The sequence below is a fragment of the Gekko japonicus genome, unplaced genomic scaffold, assembly GCF_001447785.1.
Source record: "Gekko japonicus isolate JY-2015 unplaced genomic scaffold, Gekko_japonicus_V1.1 scaffold958, whole genome shotgun sequence".
NCBI lineage: Eukaryota > Metazoa > Chordata > Lepidosauria > Squamata > Gekkonidae > Gekko > Gekko japonicus.
In genome coordinates this window covers 641,920-666,958 of record NW_015169806.1, presented here as the reverse complement: position 1 = coordinate 666,958, position 25,039 = coordinate 641,920, and the positions used below count along the sequence as shown (strand labels likewise).

General features: G+C 42.9%; 1 protein-coding gene across 1 annotated transcript in view; it reads right to left on the bottom strand.

Annotated features, from left to right (window-relative positions):
* Positions 1 to 25,039, bottom strand: part of ADAM12 (ADAM metallopeptidase domain 12) — a gene marked incomplete at its 3' end in the record, with an annotated part of 324,736 nt that overhangs the window by 30,688 nt on the left and 269,009 nt on the right. The window contains exons 12-14 of the mRNA XM_015417139.1: positions 19,216 to 19,393; positions 3,127 to 3,216; positions 2,347 to 2,542 (exon numbers count right to left, since the gene is read on the bottom strand). Of these exons, the coding sequence (XP_015272625.1) occupies positions 2,347 to 2,542; positions 3,127 to 3,216; positions 19,216 to 19,393 (464 nt within the window). The remainder of the gene's footprint in view (positions 1 to 2,346; positions 2,543 to 3,126; positions 3,217 to 19,215; positions 19,394 to 25,039) is intronic.

Genomic DNA, 25,039 nt, shown 5'->3' with positions numbered 1-25,039 from the left:
TCCTAGCACCAAGCTTTCACACCTCACCAGATGCCATCTCTTGAGTTAGAGTCTAGAGTTTCAATATTGGCCAAACCCTTTAGGTGTCAACACCTTACTACACGCACTAATGAGATTAGTTTTGGGACGGACTTCCAGGTAGATGGGTTTACAGACTGGCATAGATGCCACCCACTAAAGGATTAACCTATAAAAGGTGAGGTCCAGCTGCTTAGCGTTTGCTAGCCGCCTACCCCCACCTACGCCCTCTGTCTGCTTGAAACCCTTCTCAAGCCCAGCTTCCTATCCAAAAATCCTTTGTTCCTACTTGATCTCTTGGTCTGCAGCCACGAAGTCCACGCATGCTGACTGGTTTCTAGCTGTGTGTTAAATCTCCCTAGTATATTTTCTGACCCCTCTATTCTTCATTGAGACGGACAAGCTTCAGGACAGATAAGTATTGTCACCCATTGCCCTACCTGTGATTTCTATAGTAACTATTGTAATTCTGTACTTCTGAGGAACTTGATTGATTGTATGTGTGAATCTGATTTTGTGTGTATGTGATTTTATATATTCTTAAGTAAAAGACAAATTGTTTTGGAACACACCAGTCTCGTCTCTCTCACTGGTAAAAACCCTTGGAGTGGATTGGACTTCAGTATACAAAGGCAGGAACCCATATAAATTTAGTTTGCCAGCTGTTGCAGATAAAGCAGTTTGGCTAACAGGAGGAAAGCCAGCAACAGCGTGCATTGGTCGGCTGCTTCCATACCTGGCAGACATGGGAGCATCATCAGCATGCTGCTCTGTGAGTGGTGAGCATCATCAGTGTCACTACGGACTCCAGTGCAGTTGATAGCTGTTTGGATCTGGGTCTTGGTTAGAATTTCTTTTCTCAGCTGAGAGAGTGCAGTATATCCACGGCTATTTTGGGGCAGGAACACACAGGAACAGAGTTCCGGCTGGCTCCCAAGTTGGCCACGCCCAGCAGGAACTCATTAGCATAATAGGCCACACCCAACAGCAGGAACTCATTAGGATTGCCCACATTAGGGGTGTGTGGCCTAACATGCAAAGGAGTTCCTGCTACAAAAAAGCCCTGGGTTTTGACAGCAAACAAGGTAAACAGAATAAGAAGCAAAAGGTGGGTGTGGCTGGATGAGCACACTTCTGGTAACATGGGGGTGCGGCCTAATGTGCTAATGAGCTGTGCTGTCAGGGGTGTGGCCCAATATGCTAATGAGTTCCTGCTGTTGGGTGTGGCCTATTATGCTAATGAGTCCCTGCTGGGCCTTTTCTACAAAAAGAGCCTGAGGATATCAGCTAGCTACACCAGCACTGCAGTGGCATCTGTGATGTGCTAGTGCATAGGGCTTAGGACTGCTCTGACAGCATACCAAAAGGATGCTGGAAATGGGAGTAGGGCATTGTTAAGTACAACAGCAAATTCAGTTTTGAGTGAAAGGACTGTGTGCTTGTCCAAGGCAATGACCTTCCCTGATTAGGATACAATGTCAGCTAAAACTCAAAGCCAAATCCCAGTGCTGATTGAAATACAATTGGTGGCACAGTTTCTTCTTAATTCAGCATCAGCTATGAGTTATGTTTGCATAGTTAATGTGGTGCACTTATCGAGTGGCTTTCAGCCCAGAATCTCTAAGTGCTCAGGCAAACATTACAGTAATTACTTCTGATAGGTAGGCAGGTATTTGCATTTTACAGTTAAGTAAACTGAGGCAAAGCAACCTTTAATTCCTGAAATGGGTCAAATGCCCCCAGCAAACACTGCTTCAGAGGGGGTTAGTGCTGGTAACCCTTTGCAGCTCGGGGCTTGTATTGTTCCAATTCTATAATGAATTTAAAAACATGCTGAATTCTGACCTCTAGAGTAAGGCTATGATCCCCAAACTGATTGAGTAGCATAATCCACATACATTTTGTTAGTGCTGGTGCTGATGATATGCTTTGAACACTTACCTGAAAAAGATACTTCTGAGAGCTTGAGGCTAGGTCGTGGTTGGAGAGGGGGAAATGATTAGTACCGGCAGATTGTTAAAGTTGTGCTATCTAGTGAAAAGATTAACTGGAACAGGATCTCTCTGCTTGTCTTATCCTCACTGTCTCAGCCCACTGTCCATAAAGATGTTTGCACCAAGAGGGACATACCCCAACAATCTGCAAAAATGTATCTATGTGAATGGGAACTGTTGTGGGGCAGAAGTGTAAAAAGAAACTTATATCCTTCAGCAAGGAATAATGGACCTAAAACTGGCTGGTGCCGTAAAATCGTACCTCCCACAAAAGCACACTCCATTTGTTTTTGTAGATAAAATGTCTCTAGAAAGATCCAGGAATGAGACTCACCTTGCCCCCAGAGCGTGATGCATTGCTGTTCATGGGTCTGGCACATGCCATTGTAACAGTAGCCATCCACCTTGTAGCAGGGGTGCCCATCATGTAAATACACATTAGCTGGGCAGTGGGGGCTGCCTCCAGTGCAGAACTCAGGAAGGTCGCAGGAATTACTGGAGTGCCTGCAGAGGATCCCTGCTGGCTTCAGCTGCAGGAAGAAAAAAGTGGCTGTAATTCCAATCAATAAAAGTTACTGCACAGGGAAATTTATGCCACGGGCTAATGCTTCACCCCCTCCCAAGTCTCTGCACCAAGTGGCCATTAAGCACGGTATAAAGGCAATGCTGCATTTTCTATGCATCTTTTTGACATACTGTGCATCTAGTTTATGACACAGCTCCACAGCCCTCTCTCATTCCTCTCTACGATGCAAACGTAGGGCTCTGACACTGCACAGACAGGAGTATTCAAAGTGTAGATGACTTTGCAGTGGTAGAATTATTTAAATGGGCATAAACGTTTAAGGCTCCTTCTTCAATATTATTGACACGTGCATAAACTAAAAATACACATTGTCTTACGGGAGAAGGCTTGTACGTGCAGAACTGTTCTTTCTTAAGATATGCTGGAGGATTTTCACTGGAATGGGTATAGCCCAGCAAGCATCGGTAATTTCTTCAGCTCTAAAGAGCCCACTGAAAACATATCATAGCTCCAAGGGCAACGTGAATGGTTCTGACACTGAGATGAATACTACCCACCCTACGCAAGTGAGGGCACATGAAAATTCACCTTGCAGTCTTCACAGCAAAGCCCATGGGCACACACTGCCTCTGGCCTTAAAGTGCAGGTGGTAGCATTGCAGCAATGGTTTGTGCATTCCTAGAAGAAGCAAACAGTAAAACCTGAGAACTGTACCAGCAGGGAAGTAGATAGAAAGATGGATTAAATCCATCAAATGATGTAACCCAGTGGGACTGGATTAAATAATGTGCTAAACTATATGCTGGGGGCCAATACATAAGTGTCTTTGACTCTAATACTTTCCACTTCCTGAACATAACATAAGAACATAAGAGAAGCCAATGTTGGATCAGGTCAATGGTCCATCCAGTCCAACACTCTGTCACACAGTGGCCAAAAATACCAGGTGCCATCAGGAGGTTCATCAGTGGGGCAAGGACACTAGAAGTCCTCCCACTGTTGCCCCCCCTCGCATCAAGAATACAGTGAATCACCAGACTGAGAGTTCCTATCTATTTGTCGTTGTTCAGTCACACAGTTGAGTCCGACTCTTCGCAAACCCATGGACCATATCACGCCAGGGCCTCCTGTCCTCCGTTGTCCTCTGGAGTTTGCTCAACCCCATGTTTGTTGCATCGATAACACTGTCTAACCACCTCATCCCCTTTCGTCCCCTTCTTCTTTTTCCTTCAGTCTTTCCCAGCATCAGGGTCTTCTCCAGTGAGTGCTCCCTTCTCATCTTGAAGCCATCCATGCTTGTAGCTGCCACCACCTCCTGTGGCAGTGAATTCCATGTGTTAATCACTCTTTGGGTACTTCCTTTTATCTCTTCTAACCCAACTGCTCAACAATTTCATTGAATGCCCATGAGTTCTTGTATTGTGAGAAAGGGACAAAAGTACTTATTTCTCTACCTGCTCTATCCCATGCATAACCTTGTAAACCACAATCATGTCACCCCCCCCAGTCATCATTTCTCCAAGCTAAAGAGCCCCAAGCACTTTAACCTTTCTTCATAGGGAAAGTGTTCCAACCCTTTGATCATTCTAGTTGCCCTTTTCTGTACTTTTTCTAATGCTATAATATCCTTTTTGAGATGTGGTGCCCAGAACTGTACAAAGTACTCTAAATGAGGTCACATCGATTTATACAGGGGCATTATGATACTGGCTGATTGTTTTCAATTCCCTTCCTAATAATCCCCAGCATAGCGTTGGCCTTTTTTATTGCAGTCGCACACTGTCTCGACATTTTCAGTGAATTATCTACTACGACTCCAAGATCTCTCTCTTGGTCAGTCTCTGCCAGTTTGGACCCCATCAACATGTATTTATAGTTAGGATTTTTGGCTAGTGAGACAAGATCTTCCCTTACAGAACCCATACTGAGTCTGCCTCAGTAGTTTTTGTTCATCAATGTGCCTACTAATTCTTTCCTTAATAACAGTTTCCACCAACTTACCCAGTATTGACGTCAAACTGACTGGCCTGTAATTTCCCGGATCTCCTCTGGAACTCTTTTTAAAGATGGGAGTGATGTTAGCTACCTTCCAGTCCTCAGGAATGGAGGCAGATTTTAATGAAATATTACATATTTTTCTCAGGAAATCCACAAGTTCACATTTGAGTTCTTTCAGAACTCTTGGATGTATGCCATCCGGGCCCTTCTAATGTATTTGAAGAAAGTTTTATTGTTGGTCTTTATGTTTTTTGCAATATGCTCCTCATATTTCCTTTTTGCCTGCCTGATCACAGACTTGCATTTTATTTGCCACAGTCTGTGTTCCCTTTTATCAGTCTCACGGAGCCTAGCTTTCCACCGCTTACAGGAATCCTTCTTACCTTTTACAGCTTCCATTACTTTGTTAACCATGCAGGCCTTTTTCTATACCTATTTGTGTCTTTCCTAACCTGTGGTATATATCTTTCTGAGCTTTTAGGGTTGCAGTTTTAAATAGTCTCCAAGCTTCCCCAATGTTTTTGACTCTTTCTACTTTTCCTTTCAGTTTCTTCCTCACATGTCCCCTCATTTCAGAGACGTTAGCCCTTTTAAAGTTAAAAGTGGTTGTGTCGCTCTTTCTGGGCAACTCCCTATTTATACAAATGTTGAACTCAACAACATTATGATCACTGTTCCCAAGCGGTGCAATCACTTTTACATCTCTCACCAGGTCTTGGGTGTTACTGAGCACCAAATCCAGGATTGCCTGTCCCCTGGTAGGTTCTGTGGCCATCTGCTCCATAGCAGTCATTGAGAGTGTCTAGAAACCCAATCTCTTTTTCCCAACTTGAACACATATTGACCCAATCAATATGTGGATAGTTAAAATCACCTATTACGACACAGTTATTCCGTCTAGCCGCTATCTTTAATTCATTCATAATTTTATAATCCTCCTCTATTTTTTGATCTGGTGGGCAATAACAAACTCCCAGTATTAAGCTTCCTTTTGGGCCCACTATTTCAACCCATAGCATTTCCAGAAGCGAATCCAATTCTTTTACCCTCTCAGTCTTACTAGACTGCATACCCTCTCTAACATACAGAAGATGAAGAAGAAAAGAGATTGGATCTATACCCCACCCTTCACTCAGAGCGGCTTACAAACTCCTTTCCCTTCCCCTCCCCACAACAGACACCCTGTGAGGTAGGTGGGGCTGAGAGAGCTCTTTCAAGAACTGCTCTTTCAAGGACAGCTCTCATCAGAACTATGGCTTGCCCAAGGTCATCCAGCAGCTGCAAGTGGAAAAGTGGGGAATCAAACCCAGTTCTCCCAGATTAGAGTCTGCACACTTAACCACTACACCAAACTGGCACCAAACAGAGCCACCCCACTTCCAACCCTTCCCCCCATCCTTCCGATATAATTTATATCCAAGAATCACCATATCTCACTGATTTTCCTCATCCCACCAAGTTTCTGAAATACCCAGAATGTGTATTTTCCCCCCAACACCAAGCATTCCAACTCCCTGATTTTACCTCAGGGAGTTGGAATGCATGTTAAGCCTGCAACCTTCCTCCTGCTGCCTCAAGACCTTGCCAGGCAGTCCATATCATTTGCCACAGCCTGAGTGGACAATTCTAATCAATTTTCTTGTAGAAAAGTAAAAGCTACCCCTTCATCTCTTCGAGATGAGCCATCCCGAACCAGAGACTTTTCATCTCCTGTCGGCTTTCTTCCAATATTCAGTTTAAAAACTGCTCTGCCACCTTTTTGATTTTAAGTACCAGCAGCCTGGTTCCTTCTTGGGACAAGTGGAGACCGTGTCTTTTGTACAGCCTCCTCCTGTTCCAAAAATCATCCCAGTGCCTAACAAACTTGAACCCTTCCTCCCTACACCATCATCTCATCCACGCATTGAGACTCCTGATCTGTGCCTGTCTTTCTGGCTCTGCACATGGAATAGGTAGCACTTCTAAGAAGGCTACCTTGGAGGTCCTGGACTTGATTCTCCTGCCTAGCAGCCTAAATTTCTCCTCCAGGACCTCACGATTGCATTTCCCCACATCGTTGGTGCCAACATGTACCACAACCACTGGCTCCTCCCCAGCACTGTCTACCAGCCTATCTAGAATACGCATAATGTCTGCTACCTTTGCACCAGGCAGGCAAGTCACCATATGGTCAGTATGTGGGTTTGCCACCCAGCTGTCTAAGGATTGAATCACCAACTACCAAGAGCCTCCCTCCCTCTCTCCCTCCCCCCCCTCTCTGCAGGAATGCTTCCTCAGAGCCCCTAGTATAAGAGTCCCTAGGCCAAGAGCCCTTTGGCTCTCACCCTTAGGCTTGTGCCTCTGGCGAGGTGCAGCCTTAAATTGAAGCCTCACCCAGCAGAGGGCTGGGCCAGCAGCTATTCAGATTATACCAAGTCAATCCAATTACAGCCAATCACCCTTTCTCTGCAACAACCTAAAACTCACCCACCCACTCTCAAACACAGTCCTCCCACACAGTACCCTCAGCTAAATCACCTCAGCTGAAAGCAAATAAAAAACACTCACCCCTCTAGCAGCTCTATCTCCTGCTGCTTCTCAGAGCTCAGCTGTGTCAGCTCTGCCTCTGGCAAGGTGCAGCCTGAAATATTCTACAGGACCAGAGAACTGCTCATGGCTACAGAGAACCTTTTAAGTACATGAACCAGGCAAAGTTTCCACCGCCCCATTTTATGCCTGCGATTTCATCACAAAACTTACAAGTTTAATTTTTCTTCTCTTCTGCTGCTTATCCCTAATCTAACTAGACAAAGTAAAGCATAATTTCTTGTTCTGTGTTCACTGGACAGTCAGCAACTGTTCCCCATTTCCCCCCCTGAAATAGTTTTAAGTGTTTCAAAACTCAAAGCGTGTCCTCCTTAATTTTCTTTTTCCTGGGCTAAAACACATCATGTATCTTCATTTTTTCATTTTTTTATGACCTAGTTTTTATTTAGGTGGTAAACCTGCATCTAAGCTGCATGATTTCAGATGATGGATGAGGCTCACGTGACTGAATGCTTCTCCATACAAAAAGTCCCACCCATAGAGAAAACTGCATAAGAGAGAGATGGCTAAGCTAGAACCCTTGTTCTTAACAGTTCATGTTCTATGTAAAGAGAATTGTTCTGTGCAAAAGAATCACAAGAGTCCCCCATCTGCAGTCTGAAATGATACAATCCAGACATAGGTTTACTGCTTCATTGACAGCAGAAGCAAGATTCATAACAAATTATGCTGTGTGTTCATTTGCTCTGGCCCCCAACTTACTCTAAATGGAGAATGAGGCTACATTGGCTGCACAGAAACCAGCAGACAATCAGACGAGGGCAGCCACTTGTTTTGCCCCACTGCTCCCTCTCACTGGCCCTTTCTGTACCTGTCTTTTCCCTCAGTGTCTGAGCACATCTCAATCTTCCATTCTGCATTCCCTTCCACTTTCACTGCCACTTTGTGTCAGGGCTTCTTCTTGGTTCTACATTTATTTTAGGGAGAAGCAGCACTCAGGCTGCTTCCAGCACACTGTTGCCCTGCACTTCCCAAAAGTGCTTTTGCTGTGAACCTTTGTTCTGCTCTGCTTTGAAATCAATACTACTATTTAAAGTAGAATTGCTTCTGTGAATATTTAAGTGCCCCCCACTGCCCTCCCCTGTTTCAGCCTCTTACTCTTTGGCCTATGTTAGCAGCCAATTTACATGATAACAGGTTTCCTCACAGGCAATTGCTGAACATTTACATTTGTTTAGCAGTTTGGAGGATGGGAGAGCTACAGGGGAAAACCAGGTTTTTTAAAGAAGCACTTCTAAGCCAAACAGACTTTGATCATAAACTTTTCCCTCAAAACAAAAATGGATGCATGGATTGATAGTTTGCATTTTGATTTGATACTAAGCGTTGATAATTGTATATTATCCCTGGGTTATTCCCATCATATAATGTTAGCAAACATTGCTCTGTTAACACTGAAATGCCTCATCCACTCAATGTCATTCTGATTTTCCTGGAAGAATTCCTCCCAGCAGCCAGGGCTCTGTGAAAAGGAAGAAAGAGCGTGGGGCATTGAAGGGAAGGGAGAAGTATCATGCTGGAGTGCTAGATACTCCTTCTCCAAAGGATAAGAGCAATCAGGGCTCAAAACACATCTTCTTCCATGAGTATGCAGAAAGCATAATCTGCAGAGGTTTGAGTTTCTGGCATGAAGTGCCAAAAAATAATTACATATGTAGAATGAAAGGAAATGATTTGAATCATAGGCATAATATGAACAAAATATAGATGGCAACAAATATGCATAGACTCTTCTTTAAATTTACTTATAAATAATGTAATGGTGCTCAATAGAACTTTGTCTACTTCTTACAACAACCCATTGAACCAAACAACAGCATGTTCTAGTACACAATGCAGCATGTGAAAGATTCTGACAGGGTCCCGGTTTACTTTCAGCCCGTTTCTTTGTCTTTATCAAAGAATCCTCACTGCACATAATATAAAAATACAAAATGGTCACCAAACAAACAGCAGACGTATAAGATACAAGTAATCTCTTACAAGTCATTTACTCACCATATAAATTCTACATAGATGGAAGTCTTCTGAAATTACTTCTGTGACATATTGCTCCTAATTCAAGTCTGTCTTCTCAAAACCCACCTTGCAAGCATGTCATTTAAACTCTCCAGCCAGCACCCACAACAGATGTCAGTAAATGAAAGATCCAGAATGCTTCCTGGTGTAATAAAGATTTAAGTACATCCTGCCAGCATACCATTTCGAGTTCTGAGAAAATCGGGAGTAAAGACTGAATGCAGAAAGGCCCACTTTCAGCCTTCTCGCTGTGGCTGATCCACCCATCCATCTGGAGACAGGACAGGATTAGCTCATTATTATATAGGTCTGAGCAGGAATTATGGGGAGTTCCTGGAAACTGGCTGTGCTCTCAGCTTAGAGGGAACACTGATGGGGAGTTCCTGGAAACTGGCTGTGCCAGGAGCTTTTTTCCTGCTCCATGCTGTTTCTGTAGGATGGGTTTCCTCTCCATTAAATAGGCCTGGTTTTATAATAATTTAGGTCACTTTGGATAGGCAGAGTTAATTAGCAAGCACCCTGAGACATCTACATGATGGAGGGCATGTCGAAACAGGCTAACACATGCCTTGTGGCTGGGTGCACCGTGAAGGAGAGCTGTTGGTGCTAAATGGCATCTTTTGTACATGGTAATAGCCTTAATGCACAACAAGGGAGAGGGATGAAGCTGGTCACCTCTCTGCACATAGGGATGTGCAGGTGCTGATAAGGAAGACATACCATATGTAGACAGACTTTGCCCTTGCTCTCTAAAAGATATAGACTCCACTGCACACACCATACTTCATTGTCCCCTTTATAGGGATATCCGATCTCGTTTTATTATTCCACTTCTAGAGGGTAAGAGCTGGCATTCTGGTGACTCAATTGTTCACTTTCTTCTGTTTCATTCTAATAGCGAAATAATGGAGGCTGTTGCAAAATTTTTATATTATGCAATCAGAAGACGAGGCTTGAATAGCCAAGTGTAAGTGACTGATGCATCTTAGTATTTTCCCATATTTCCATGATATTTTGTGCTTTCATGCCGATAAAGGGGGGTTTTTTGTGTGTGTGATAAGGAAGGCTGATGGTAAATGCTGGCTGAGTTTGGAGCTGGGGTGGATCTGTCCAAAGGAGAGTCCATTTGGATGTCTCACAGCCCACTCTCAAAATTGTCAGCTTAAGGAAATAAGTAGTGACGTAGATCATCCATTTACATAAACTAAATATAGTTAAATAATTAAACTAGTTGAGCTCACACTTAGTGTCTCGCGTCTTCATTTGGGGGGTGCTGGGCCAATCCATGGATTTCTGTCCATCTACAAAAGGCACATTGCACATGCACAGTCCTGAGTTGATTCGGGACGATGTGGGGAGTGGAGAGAAGATTTCACCCTTTAACCTGCACTGAGTTTCACTGTTAAAAGTGGCCTCCCCATAGTTATTGGTTATTTGAAAGGGGAAAAAAGATATGCCCTTTAAAACCCCATCTTTTCCCTTTAAAATCCTAAAAAAGTGCAGGAAGACAGGTTTCTGTGAATGAAACTGAGTGGGTATTTAGCAGTTAAATCCTCTCTCCCCTCTGAATTGTGTCTGTGCATGAATAATTTGCCTTTTGCAGACAACACTCTGAGATGTTCATCATGTCTCTTTGTTCCCTCAAAATTTGCCCTTTATGTAATTTTCTTCTAGAACCCTATCATTGTTATATTTCTCATGTGAATTGCTTCCAACTTATCTTGTACTCATCAGAACTGGCATGGTACATAAATGAGATCTAATCTTTGACTGCACTGAGTAACTACCATTGTTTCCCAAGTCTTAGGAATGATGCTCCTGTTAATGCAATTTGAAAAGACATTAGCCTTTCTTGCCACAATATCACATTGTTGTGTTCATTATCCACTGTAAACTCTAATGTTTCTCAGAAATGCTGCCTATCTCCTTATCCCTTGTCTTCATACTTGGGAAATTGGTCCCTTATCTATTCGTTTTGTTTAAAAATGTATGCAGTAATGTCTACAGCCGCTAATTTACATGCTGATTTACCAAGTTCAGAGGGGGTCCTTTCTTTCCCCTTTACAACAGGTTCCTCTTTCCTATATGTAATCCTTCCTGTTTGTCTTTCTAAAATTTCATTTCCTCAATATCCGTTTTGCTCAGCCTTTTGACTTTACTTTGACTTCCATTTTCAAACTTTGCTCTAGCATTCACCATCACTTCCGGTGGGGGAAGAGTTCTGGAGAGCTACACTGTTGGATGAAAAGTAAAATGGAATGGGTCCATTTAGCCTTGAAAAGAGATCAATGGCAGACTTGGGTCTTCAAATATGTAAAGACAACAGGGAACAGGAATTGATCTGAATAGATCCACAAGAAATTGTATGGAGGTACATACTATAAAAGGGCTTTTTTAAAATCCTGATTTATGCATTTCTGTGTTTTTCTGACCACAGACATATAATCCTTGGCAGTTTTTGCACATGTCAACACTTGGAGCTGCAGTGAAACATTATTGTTCCAAGTTAGTCCCTGAATTATTTTTTGAACATACGTCTGCATGCATATGTGTGTTAGGAACAGCTGGGTCCCTGACCTCCTTCTGCAGACTGTAAAGGTACAGTGATAGAGCGGCAAGTTTATGGATATATTAATCCAGGAATTCTCCCTGGTCAAGGTAGCATATTTTATACTATTTACTTCTAAATAGTGAGACAAATCCTGACAAGGTGACAGAAAACAGAATGTTTGAAAATACAATAAAATAAAACTTAATTTCTAGCTGACAGAATGCTTATAATCAGTAAGCATCTCTCCACTTAAAACAGAGTTGCACTTAGAATTACCAGGCTCCTGGTCTCGGCAGGAGTTCCCCCGCTTTTGTGGGCCCCTTTCTGCCACCGGCCAGTTGGTCAGCAGAGGGAAACCCCACCCACAAATGCCCCCAAACATGACATAATGACATCATCTAAAGTGATGTTATCATGTCGCCAATGTCGGGGGTGACGCTCTCGTTTGTGGGAAAAACTTATAGTGAAATTTGACTCAAACCACGGAGTTTTACCCAAAAGCTAGAGCATCACCCCCAATGGTGGTGATGTGATGATGTTACTTCCAGTGACAGCATTGCAGTGCACAGACTTCGTGCATGTACCAGATTGTGGGACAGACCCTAGTTGCACTCCCTCCATTATGGCAACTGGCGAGGGAATGTGACACGGTATAGCCTTATCTCATCAGATCTCAGAAGGTAAGCAAGATCAGTCCTTGGATGGGAGACCACCAGGAAGGTTCTGCAGAGGAAGACAATGGCAAATCACCTCTGTTCTTCTCTTGCCTTGAAGATCCATTTCTGGGTTCACTGTAAGTCAGTTGTGAATTGATGGCACTTATGTATGTATGGCATCTGGACTTCAAGAAAAATGCGGCAAAAGTTTGTGACTCTTGGGGCCCTATTTCTGGGATTACTCAAGATTGAAAAGTTCCCTTTGGAGACCTGTCAGAAAGTGGTGTACCAGCTGAAACTCTCACCAAAGAAGAGTCTAACCAATGCACTTTTACTTCATGATTTTAGGGTGTCCTTGCGCCCAGACTCCAAAAGGTAGAGAGTGCAGAACAGAGTGGAATGTCTCCTTCTATCATAAACCATATGAATGGTGTTCATAACAGCAGGCATCCTTAATGCCAAACTGTTGTTAAGAAACTGTTCTCTAGAATGAAAAGACAATTCAAAATCATATTTGTTTGGCACTTTACAGAAACATCTAGATAAGCATTTGTCAGAGATAACTGAAGACCAGTAAATGCTGCTTCAGTGCAAGGGCAGGAACAGAAGCTCATGATCCATCCAGTTATGTGGGTCTATGATTTGAGACCATTTATTATTTTAGAGCACCGTCAGGTAATTCAACAGAAGTGGAAACCTACAGACATGGTAGTAAAGGATCTTCAGAAAAATACCTAGCTAGTCTTAAAATAAACATTTTTAAGCTTCAAAAAGTATTTTTCATTCGTTCAAAACATTTAGTAGCATGAACTTGGGCCCTATTCAGAGCCTATTATAGTTTCACTTCGTTCTTGAATTCAGACAAAATTGTAGTCTGAACATACGCTGTCCACCCAGATGGATACCGCATGAGAGAATTTTAACCTAGGCTATACATTTCTTTCAATATCAAAGGCAATGATGGAGAAAGAAATCAAATTCCACAAATGCTATATTTGACTTAAACAGTATTGTGACACTATATAAAGATTGACTGCAGGCTAAATCCACCATTTGTATGAAATTACTTGAAATTGAATGGCAGTAGTTTTGCCTGGCTGAAGTCTTGGCTCCAAAACTATTCAATCTAACATAAGGACAGTCTTTGGATCTGTAGTTTTCCATCATAGTACAGAGATAAAGGAATGATCTGGAATAATACAAATTGTGCTATTACCAGCAAATACATTCACAACTCATGTTGCTCTATTTAATCATGATGCTTCTCCACACATGGAGGATTGTAAGAACTTCACTGTGCAAAGACTGAGTTGATAAGAGGTCTCAGAAAATATTGGATTTGCTTCAGAGGTTACAGTTAGGGTAAGAGAAATCAATGGCATCTGAATAACTGTTCTCTTAAGGTCTCACCAAAGTAGCAACAGATAAAACCACTACTCAGCAGTGTTAAGTCTGTCTGACTCAACGTACTGAACAGCAACATTGTATTGGGAATATAAGCAAAAGTAACTAGGGGGGAAAGATGCTAGTCAAGAAATTGATCTCTTTAAGCATTTTCCTGTTCAATTTAAACAATGGCTCAGGCTGAGGCCTACAAATTGAAGTTTCTTTCTCTGAAAACTTAGGTCAAGCTGCTTGTAGCTTCAGAGACTCAGATAAGGGAGATGGGACGTATCCCAGGTGCTGGTCATTCCATTAGGCCTGGTAGTTTCAAGGCCACAAGAATCTAGGAGGGTACTTTCCATCTTGTTAGCGCCCAAGCTCACGGGTGGGAGAAGGTGTTTGTTTAATTGGACCCGATGCAGCTGCAGGGTGTTTGGTCTAATTGGCAAACCCATCTGATGGGTTAAATCACCTGGCTAACAACATACCTGATTGGTCAAGTTACATCATTCTCATACATTTGATTGGTTAATTAGAATCAGGCTTGTGTGGGTTGTTGAGCATACAGAAAAGACCTTTCATTTTAGTTTTGCCCTGTGTCTGGATTACATCTGACACTTCTTGATGGGTCATACTGACTGGAAACCTTGTCTTGGACTTTGGAACCCTATTGGACTCAGTCTTATGGGGTAATATCTAGATCTTGAACCAATGCTTGTAAATGTGCTTAGTTTAGACTTACAGATTTATTATTTTCATCCTCACTGTTCATTGTTCTTTTATTGACTATTCCTGCACAATTTTATAATAAAACACTTATATTTTGTGGTGTTCTTGAATTCAGGAGGCTTCAGTCTGAATTTAGTACTTTAGCTCTCATTGGCTACAGCTTCCAGATTGTTTGCTGAAACTCGCCTCGTAAGTGTCCTGCCTTGCAAGGATGACTTCTTTGATCTTAGTCCCAGAAAGGCTAGAGGTGTACTTTGGTCACTGGTTGTCTGGGTAGTAATAAAGGGGCTGGTGGTAGTGCTACCATGGGGTGTGAGGACTCACACTTCAGCCTTTTTGGTTTTGTCTTGCTTGACCTGCCCCTACAACGAGTCCTGGCTTTAGGGTCCTTTGACAATGTCCACAAGCTATCACTCCCTTAATACCTTCCAAAGGGCCTTTAAACAAGATATGGCCAACTGATTGTTCTACTGTCTTGTGAAACAGCAGAAGGAAGAAAACGTCAGTGTTTGAACTGTTACATTGTTAATCACCACACCAAAAGAATCACAATGCAACTGTGCAGATAATCTCATCAAGACTGCTTTTTTTGCTATGTTTTTGATACGCACACCAGTCATTTAGAAGAGAAAAGAAGCACATGTAGGAACCAAAACACCCACAGCAAACTATGTATCCACAGTGTTCTGCAATTAAATATGCAACGATGGAGAAATTCTAATATGTTGCCATGACTTTGAAAATAAGATAAAGCAATTCAGAATTACAAAATTTGGTTGAGGAGAATTTTTGGAAGTAACTCCAGTCCAGCATTATTTCCAAAAGTAGTCAGCGAGATATCTAAGTGAAGTGTACAAATAGGATACAAATGTGACAGACCTAGATCTCCTGCTTTCCAAAGGGATTTTAAGGTTAGTGGTATAGTGTAAGAACCCCAAAACCTTCTTCTTCCAAGTTTGAGAACAGGGCTAAGAAAGCCAGAGGACCTGTCAGAGGAACAGACAGAGAATAGCTTACATGTTAAAAAAAACCATGAAGCGAGATGCAAATTCAGTAATTTATTGTTAAGATTAACACATTCTTATTGGATCCCTCTGTATGAAATATTTGGGAAAATTAAGAAATACACTTGATGTAGCTGGAGCAACATGCGAACAGAAACCAGTGGCACTAGGTCAAGGAGCTGTTGGGTTGCAAAACCTTGCTTAAGCTTTTGTTTTGATTCACACAAACCAGTTCTAAGAAGAACTGCCTGCAACTGATCTTTGACTCACTCACATGGAAGTCAACTGAAAAAATGTTCCCAGAAAGATGGACAGTTCAGCTCATTCAAACTCAGAGCAAGAAGCGCCAAACCCATTGAGAAAAGGCCATCACCAACGTGCTTGTTTCTCATCAAGTAGACTTACCAGTACTCATACTAGGTGAGATAATACAATGTGTTGCATGCACTTTTTACCTGTTTATTTGTTGCTAAGGTGTTGTGCTTGAATGAACTGATTTAATTCATGAATCTGGTTTTACTTGGTCTGTCTGTGTCCAATTGAAAGAGCCTATGGGCGTTATAAGGAAGGCCGAGCGCCGAAGAATAGATTCTTTTGAACTATGGTGCTGGAGAAGGCTCTTGAGAGTCCCTTGGACTGCAAGAAGATCAAATCAGTCAATCCTAAAAGAAATCAACCCTGACTGTTCCCTGGAAGGCCAGATAATGAAACTGAAGCTCAAATACTTTGGCCACCCAATGAGAAGGGAGCACTCACTGGAGAAGACCCTGATGCTGGGAAAGATTGAAGGTCAAAGAAGACGGGGACAGCAAAGGATGAGATGGTTAGACAGTGTCATAGATGCAACGAACATGAAATTGAGCAAACTTCAGAGGACGGTGGAAGACAAGAGGGCCTGGCGGGAGCTGGTCCATGGGGTCGCGAAGAGTCGGACTCGACTGTGCGACTGAACAACAAAAAATGGGTATTGTGCATAATTCTCAGGAAAGATTTGCAGAATTATTTTCCATTATTATTGCTGTGTATAGAAATATTGGTTCTAAATTCTCATGCCTTCTTCCTGTGATGACATTCTGTGCCTCTTTCCTGTTGCAGGCCAGATGGCCTAGTGTGATTTCTGTCACTTGACCAGATGGCTGAGCCACCAAATAGCCATGCCATATAATCATGCACATTCCTTCACACCTCTCTGTTGAAAGCCAGACTTGAAGGCACCTCTGGCCTGGCTTACATGAGTCATGTCACATACACAATGGAGAAAGCTGGGAGCTGGACCACCTGACTGCAGACAGGGCCTCTAACTTCTTAGCCAATCCCCACCCACCTGATGTTGCAGCTATGGCAACCAGAAATTGGGCACACACCTCTGCCGCTTGTGATTGGCTGATGGCCACAGCTGATGATGACTGGCATGGGGGGAGGTATAACTCCGTGGTTCCTTATGGAAGAGCTCTCTAGCTTGCTGTCTCTTGCTGTCTTGCTCCTGGGAACCTGACTTTTGAAACAAAGAGCTTCTTTGTGAACTGGTTGCCAACCTTGTGTTACTGTGGATCTGTATCTCTGAACATAGCTGGACTATCTACCTACAAGATGGGATTTCTCTTCAAGATCCCTTGGTGCCAACCTGTATTGTTACACTGGACAATTTTGGACTACCTGATAACTATGATTATTATTAATGTGTAGTAAGGGCAAATAGCCATAGGCTGTTATTGTTTTTGTATCCTCCATTAGTCTCTTGTTATGCTTTGCACTGAATAAAGATCATTCATATTTGTAATTGTCTCTGATGCTGTACTTGAACTCCAAGGCTAAATCTTGTGTCTAAGCTGACCACAGAGCTACCATTGTGGGAGTAATTCTATGCTCCTCTGAGCAGAGTTGCTGATGTGTTAAGTCCCAGATGCCAGCTAAGGGATTGAATTTCTGCTCTTAGGCTAGGTGGGGATCCCTTTGAAGAGATTCTGGTGGCAAGCTATTGTGAAGACCAGAGAGAGTACAGACTATCTCGTGGATCTTTGTTTAATGTGCTGAAATATAGGATTCCCTCTCAACCCTGGACTGGGCTGAGTGGGTCTAATCCTGTACATGCTGTTAGAACAAAGTTTGATTCCAGTGGCACCTTTAAGATCAACAAAGTTTAATTCTGGATATAAGCTTTTCCAGACATGCACACTTAATCAGATAGATTACTGAAGATTCTTCATCTCACTTTCTGGGAGCAAAGCTTCTTCCCAGGTCTCTCCTGGGTAGGTAAATGCTAATCTTGTGGAAAACAGTTTCTCACTGACCTTAAATGTCTTCACAAAATCTAGTATGAGCAAAGACCAACAGTACAAAAATGCCTACTAAAATTTTTGAATGTCACCATTTCATTCCAAAAGCTAATAATAATGAATTTTGAATGCAATCCCCACATACAGTTACACACAGAACAACTTAATGCCTTCAAGGATTAGAGTGGTATTGACGTGCCGATACTGGTCTAAATTACTTAGCTAATGTAACATTAACTAATGTAATGGATTTGCTGGTACCTTACAGATTACACTAGAAGATTAGGTCTGAAATCAATCATACCCGAGCCACAATTTTCCAAGGCATTTAACAAAACAAAAAAAGAAGCTGCAGTTCAAACCACTTTGTAGCAATATTAAGTGGTTTTTACTTTAAAAGGTATCAGTAACATTCAGGAGTAAAAATGAGAAAGATAACTGGGTTAGAATTTGCAAGCTACAGACATTCTATTGACTTTAAACAAGCAGATAAGCCTACTTTTTCAACCCTGCTACCCAGAAGAATGAATGAGCTGTCAGAAAATCCTTATGGCTGGGATCAATTCAATAAACTGTATGGAAAAGTCAGAGCAATTTCTTGCTTTTTCAATGTCCCTTAGTCTATTTTGTATGCAGTACTACTATGTTTATTAGAGGAGACAAATCCATCATCCACAGATAGATTTATTCCTGATTATCTGAAGAATTCCAGTATCAATGGTGAATGCCAAGGCCTAAATGAAGAAAGGGTGTCTGATTATATGTCTTCTCTAGTCCTAGCAAATGTGATTGAACAGAATGAGATCAAAGGAACAGTAATGTTTTGGAAACAGTCTAGTATTAGGCAGTCTTGAGGAGACATTTGGCCATGAGTCAGATTGGGGTCCCCCCCCCTCAACTATGATAGTGCCACTGCCAAACAGGACGTGAGGGAAACAAAATGTGCAAGCCCATGCATACTAGGGCCTGATTTGGCTTTGGATTGTGGCACAAAGGGAGAAGGGGCTTCTGTGTTCCCCACTGGACCATTTTCCCAAGCCAAAACAACACTGGTGGGTATTATTTGCCCCCTTGCAAGGCGGCACATGTAGAATGCAGTGCATGTGCGGGTCCACAGTCAGGCAAATGATGTCCCCCAGGGCTATTTCATCTTGAGAGAACAGCTGGGAAGGGGGGGGGGGAGGCAGAGGCATCAATTCCTACTGAACTGCAGTCCCAAGTCTAACTGAGCTCTTACAAACTTTGTTTCCCTCAAGTCATGTTCAGCAATGTCACAATCAGAGTTTGGGGGGGGGGAGCCTTTACATTACTGAAGGCCAGGTGTCTCATCTAGTTTGGGTCAAAGGGGGACCTACAATGAAGAAGACACGGGCTACAGTTGAAGGTGGGTGGGCTACCCTAAGTGCATGAACAGCCAGTAGGTAACAGCTTGAGGACCATAATTAAGCAATAACAAGCAATAATGGTAGTCCTACCTCAGGTTCCCCACAGTCACATTCCTCTCCTTCTTCTACGTAGCCATTCCCACACTTTGGACCACCAAATGATTCCTTAACTTCTGGCAGGTTGAAGAGACACATCCCCACTCCTTTTTCCAAACTGTTTTCCAGGTCTTTCTTGCTGCAGCTGCTAAACACCATGGGAAATGGGTAGCTGGGGTGAATGACAGGAAAAAGGAAATGGCCATTATCATGGATCTGTCAGTCTGAATTCATTCCATTCCAAAACTCTCCTAACGAATTCAACACAATCATCATAACTGTGCTGACAGAATGGAGATGTAAAGGACCAGGTTCCATCATATTACAATAAGTGTTGTTTGGAAAACAACATTTCTTTAATTTCACTACATTTCATTAATTTCACTTCGGCTGATTTCGCACTAGAGCTGCCTCGCTGTTGCGCCATCGTTTGCCCCGGTTCTATTGGTCAATTTCACACCCGAAGCCACGCAGCTGATTTAGACCTGTGGCTTCACCCGATTTCCTCCGCAGTTTTGTTGATCCTCAAAAAACAAGATCACAAAACTGCGGGGAAAATCGGGCAAAGCTGCGGGTCAAAATCAGCCGTGCGGCTTCGGGTGTGAAACTGACCAATAGAACTGGGGCAAACAGCGGCGCAACAGCGAGGCAGCTCTAGTGTGAAATCAGTCTTCATTTAATTGCATGAAAAAGACAGTGTGGGGTAGTGGACAGAATGTCTGATTGGGGTCTTTGAGCCCCAAGTTCAAATCCCTACTCTGCCATAGAAGCCCACTGGGTGATCTTGGGCCAGTTATACTTGCTAAGTCTAACTTACTTCACAGGGTTGTTGTGAAGATAAAATGGAGGGCAGGATAGTGACATAAGCTGTTTGGGTTCCCCCCCACTGGGAAGTAAAAGAAATAAATAGCAGCCATGACACTCTCTATACAAATGCTGGATATGGTAAAACTTGGTTCCTTTGTAATTATAATTAAATCATTGCTGTATAAGTTTAAACAGATAAACAGATTAAACAAAATGAATTCCAGATCTCTGTTAAATGCTTCCAGTCCAACAACTATCATGGATGCCTAACCTTTAGTACTCTATTACCAATCCCTGAAAACCATATGGCTGTTTTTGTAATAGAAATATACCCAGATCCTAAGTGGGAAATAATGGGTTAGTGGGAAGTAGGAATGCAATGTGGGTGTCAGGAGGCGAAGTCTAGAGATATCACAGTGCCATTGGGAGGAGGCCAGACTAAGTTCCTTTCCTGGTCCTGCTACTGATGGTTTCTCATATTTCCATATATTTAGAACTGAAAACCACCCCGAGTATTTTAATACACACTGCTTCTGTGATGTAAATATGCCTTGTAACACTTTATTATTGGGCAGTCTCTGCATTCCCATTGGAAGTTTGCCACACGGTTAATTGTGAGATCCATTTGGATAAGTGCCATTTGTATCTGAATGTTAGAAAGGATATCACACCACAGACACTACACAGGATGCCAAAGTGCACACTCTAGCTCTTTGCGGACTTTCCTTGTGATTACATTAGAAATGGACCACAACCAATTGGCAAATAAAAAGCAAACTCTCTTATTTCCTTAGATTCTGGAACCTATTCACTTCCTGTTTATATTCAGGCAGCAATCCTGTTCAACAGTTATGTAAGGAGTCAGCTCGATAATGACTGGGCTTTCCCCCCTAATCGTCTTCCACCAATCATATATTTTTAAGAACAGGATGCAATCTTAAACAGGCAAATAAGATAGTAAAGAGAAGTTCCATGCTGCTAAATTAGAAAGCATAATGAATCAATAGCTATTTCTTATACTGCAAACTGAGGATTCTGTTTCCCACAGTAGCTAACTAAGGAAATAATTTTAGTTTAAAAAATATGCACAGGTCTAAGTGGCAGTGGAAGCTAAAACATTTCTAAAGTAACACTCGAATGTTCTTTACAGACTATTTTTTACAAAACTATCCTCTGTGTTACAGCTCTGGGATTTAGTTTTCAGCCAGTGGTGCAATGTTATTTTTGCTTTTAGGTTTTAGAAGAACAATGTTTTTATAGGTCACTCACAGATTTCAATACCACTTTGGTTTGTCAGTAAAAGTTGTCACAGACATCATGTCAGTTTGAGAAGCACATTTTTGAGAACTTCAATCATTAAGTACAATGATTATGTCCAAGATTAATGACTCACTTTCTGAGGTGTGTATCATGTCAGCATGAGGAGAAAACAAGAGTAATCTGAGAAGTGTGGGGAATAAAATGGTAAAGGAGTTAGAGATTCTTTGTTGAAGAACAAGACAGGAATTGACAGGGCTGTCAAGAGCCACCAGATAAAGATTCCACCTGGGCCCCCCATATGGCCCTGTTCCAAATAAAATATCATAACAGAACAAATCACTGTTACCATGAATCTATAGTAATAAAATAATCAGCCTGTCTATCCATCTGTTATTTATTTATTTATTTTACTTATGTCCCACCTTTCTCCCCAATGGGGACCCAATGTGGCTTACATCATTCTTCTCTCCTCCATTTTTATCCTCAGAACAACCCTTTGAGGTAGGTTAGGCTAAGACTGGCCCAAGATCACCCTGCAAGCTTCTATTGCAGAGTGGGGATTTGAACCTGAGTTCCCAGATCCCAGTCTGACACTTTAATCACTACACCACACTGGCACGCATCAGGGCCGGCCCGAGGTTTTTTTGCGCCCTAGGCGAAGTTATCTTCTGGCGGCCCCGTGCCCAGTTACAGGGTTGCCAACCTCCAGGTGGGGCCTGGAGAGTTCGCTTGCATTTTAATTTTTTGGACAAAACTCCCCTCGAGGAGCAAGCACGAGCCAAGTGGACATTGCGGGTGACTCCGATGGCGCTATTGAATTAGCACCAGCCCCTTTAAGAAAGCAGCCGGGCGGCAGGAGGGAAGGGGGGGAGAGGCGATTCTGTTGCAAGCCAAAGTGGAGCTGTTTGTTTGGTACAAGCCCAGAAGCTGCTGGGAGCCTTTGGGGGGGGGAGAGGGTAGCGAGCAATCTCTGCCAGAGCTGTGGCAGCAGCAGCAGCAGCAGCGAGAGCTTCCAAGCTCGAGAATGAGGAGCTCAAAGTTGGTGCGTTGCAAATGCAAAGGCCGGATTGGGAGTTGCTTTTGCTCCCCAGCCTGAAGCCAGACATCATAGGCAAGTGAGGAGGCGGCGGCAAGGTTTCCGGGTACCCAAAACAAAACACCTCACATTTGGATTTACAAAAGCCGATCCTAGGCAGAGGAGGAAGGTGAGGTGGCCTGCACTCCCCTTTCGCGTCCCCCCCATGCCACACGGCTGGGAGCAGCAATGGCACGTGGGCTTTTGGCGGGGGGGAGGCACAGTTTGGTGCCCCATCCAGGGCCTGGCGCTCTAGGCGAATGCCTAGTTCACCTAATGGGTGAGCCAGCCCTGGCACGCATATCCCATCAGAGAATAAAGCTAGAAGACTCAAAATTGGACACCGGCTTCAGGATGATTATGGGAGTTTCATGGCCAAAATTGAACAGCATAGGAATATCCTAGCTCAAGTGAGACAAACCACCACCACCCTGTGCTATTTGCAATGGAATGTTTGTGGCAGGCATAATATATGGAAACCCTGTGAACACACGGAAAGCCAATGGTTTCCAGTACACCACACTGAGATGAATGTTACCATGTTCCTACAAACAACTTGGAAAATGGTAAGATTTGTGCTATTTGTTTCTGTTATACAGCCAGATGCTATGTGTTGATTCCCCAAACGTCTCATGATGAGTTTACAAATATAATTTGTGAAGTAACAGCCTGTGCTAATCCACCAGGTGACCCATATCCTGTTGAATGGATAGTACAAAAGCAGCCTTATTCTGGGCTGACATAAGCCGCTTTTCACACTGTAAAAGCATCTCACAGTCTATAAATACTCTAAGGACATTACTCTGAAGAATATCTGAAATACAAACTAAAATAAAAATTGTCAATCACTATTCCAGAAAAGTCAGTAATCAATAAATGTTTCCACAATTCATTCTAAATACACTTATGACCATACACATCTCTCCTTGTGCATGCAGATCCATCCAGTTGCATGTCCCCATCAATGGAACAATAGTTTCCTTAGCCCATGTTGGAGGACACAGAGTGTTAACTGCTAACTAATGTGGTTTCTCCCCATGTCCAAAGGAACTTAAAAGCTGTTTCCTATTTTGAAGGAACAGAATCATTCAGTTTCCAGGTTTTCCTGTTCTTTCCTGTTCTGTTTCCTCAGCTGACATCATGCCCTGTTTGCTATTTACCAAAGAAAACACAAGGTCACTGAAGACATTTTATCTTGAAGCCAACAACCCCAAGATAAACAGGAGATGAGCGTGAGAAATTCGAAACACAGAAGGCTCTGAATTCTTCTCTGGAAGAGGGCAGGGGAGGGCAGTTTCAACTGATGCATCTGAGATACTCTGAAATTTCAGTTTTAGAAACACCATGATAAACAGATCTATTTGCTTGTCAACCTGTTTCCATAATGACATAACAGAAGGACAAGGAAACAATAAAGAAACTCCATGTGCCCAGAGCACTGAAGAGAAGGATGATGAAGAAGGGTTCACAGTGTGTTCTCAGCACTAAAAAAAGGTAAAGGTAGAGGTTTCCCTTGCTTGAAAGCTAGTCGAATCCGACTCTAGGAGGCGATGCTCCTCTCTGTTTCCAAGTTGAAGAGCCAGTGCTGTCCGAAGACATTTCTGAGGTCATGTGGCCAGCATGACTAAACCCCAAGGTGCACAGAATGCTGTTACCGTCCCAGTGAAGCGGTATCTATTTCTCTATTTGCAATTTCTTGCTTTCGAACTGCTAGGCTGGCAGGAGCTGGGGCCAGAGACGGGAGCTCACTTCGTCACACAGCACTAGGGTCTATTAAATGTGGCCAATCTATCCCACTGTGGACCATTTAAAAAATCTGGTTGCGCCATACCAGCTTCTGGGTAGGACGGGCTGCTTTTCACTATCAAAAAGGTTACAGCAGGGATCGTGGGACCCACATGCAAAAAAGTCACAAAGGACTGGGGTTGCAACGAGGAAGGTAAGCAGGCAAGATCATAGAAAACTAGTTGGCTATAACCTACTGCATTCAGCATCCAGGCAGAAATACAAGTATATGCAGTTGAAGACATTATCAGGAAGAGTTAAAGCAGAAGGCAGCTTTTAGACAGATGCTGAGTTCAGAGATGTAAGCCAGAGTCCATTGGAGATACCGATTAGGTTATTCCTTAAAGTGTTTCAGCACTGTTTTTCTGCCGCAAGGACTAAATTTTCAGTGATGTTACAGGAAAAATAAGACAATGCAAAAGCAATGCACGATAAGTCCTGTACGAAAACAACCTGATATTCTCATCCCAGAGACCTTACAGTATAAACAAGCATGTAACAAAGGACACAGAGGTGAATAAAGTGGCTTCACTGTTGCACAATAGAACTTTAGAGTGGCAAAACAAAGAACTGAACCCTCTTGTGGTATTTCCAAGGACTGGTCCCCTCATCTACAATTTCTCACATGAATACGAAAGCTGTGCTCTAGAGTTTGTCTGTTAAAGGGTTTCATGTGGGGGGAGGGGAGGGGAAGAGGAAAATGCAGGATAATTACACTATAAAAGACGTAAATGGCTGTATTTGGAATTGGCAGTCGGCCATGGCAAAGTCAGCCAGAGCCAGGTTCCTCATAGTCATGCCGCTCCACCTGGATCCTGGCAGCCATCTGCAAAAACAGCAGCCAGGACAACTGCACAGAAGCTCAGGCTCCCGTCTTGGCAGTCAGCTTGC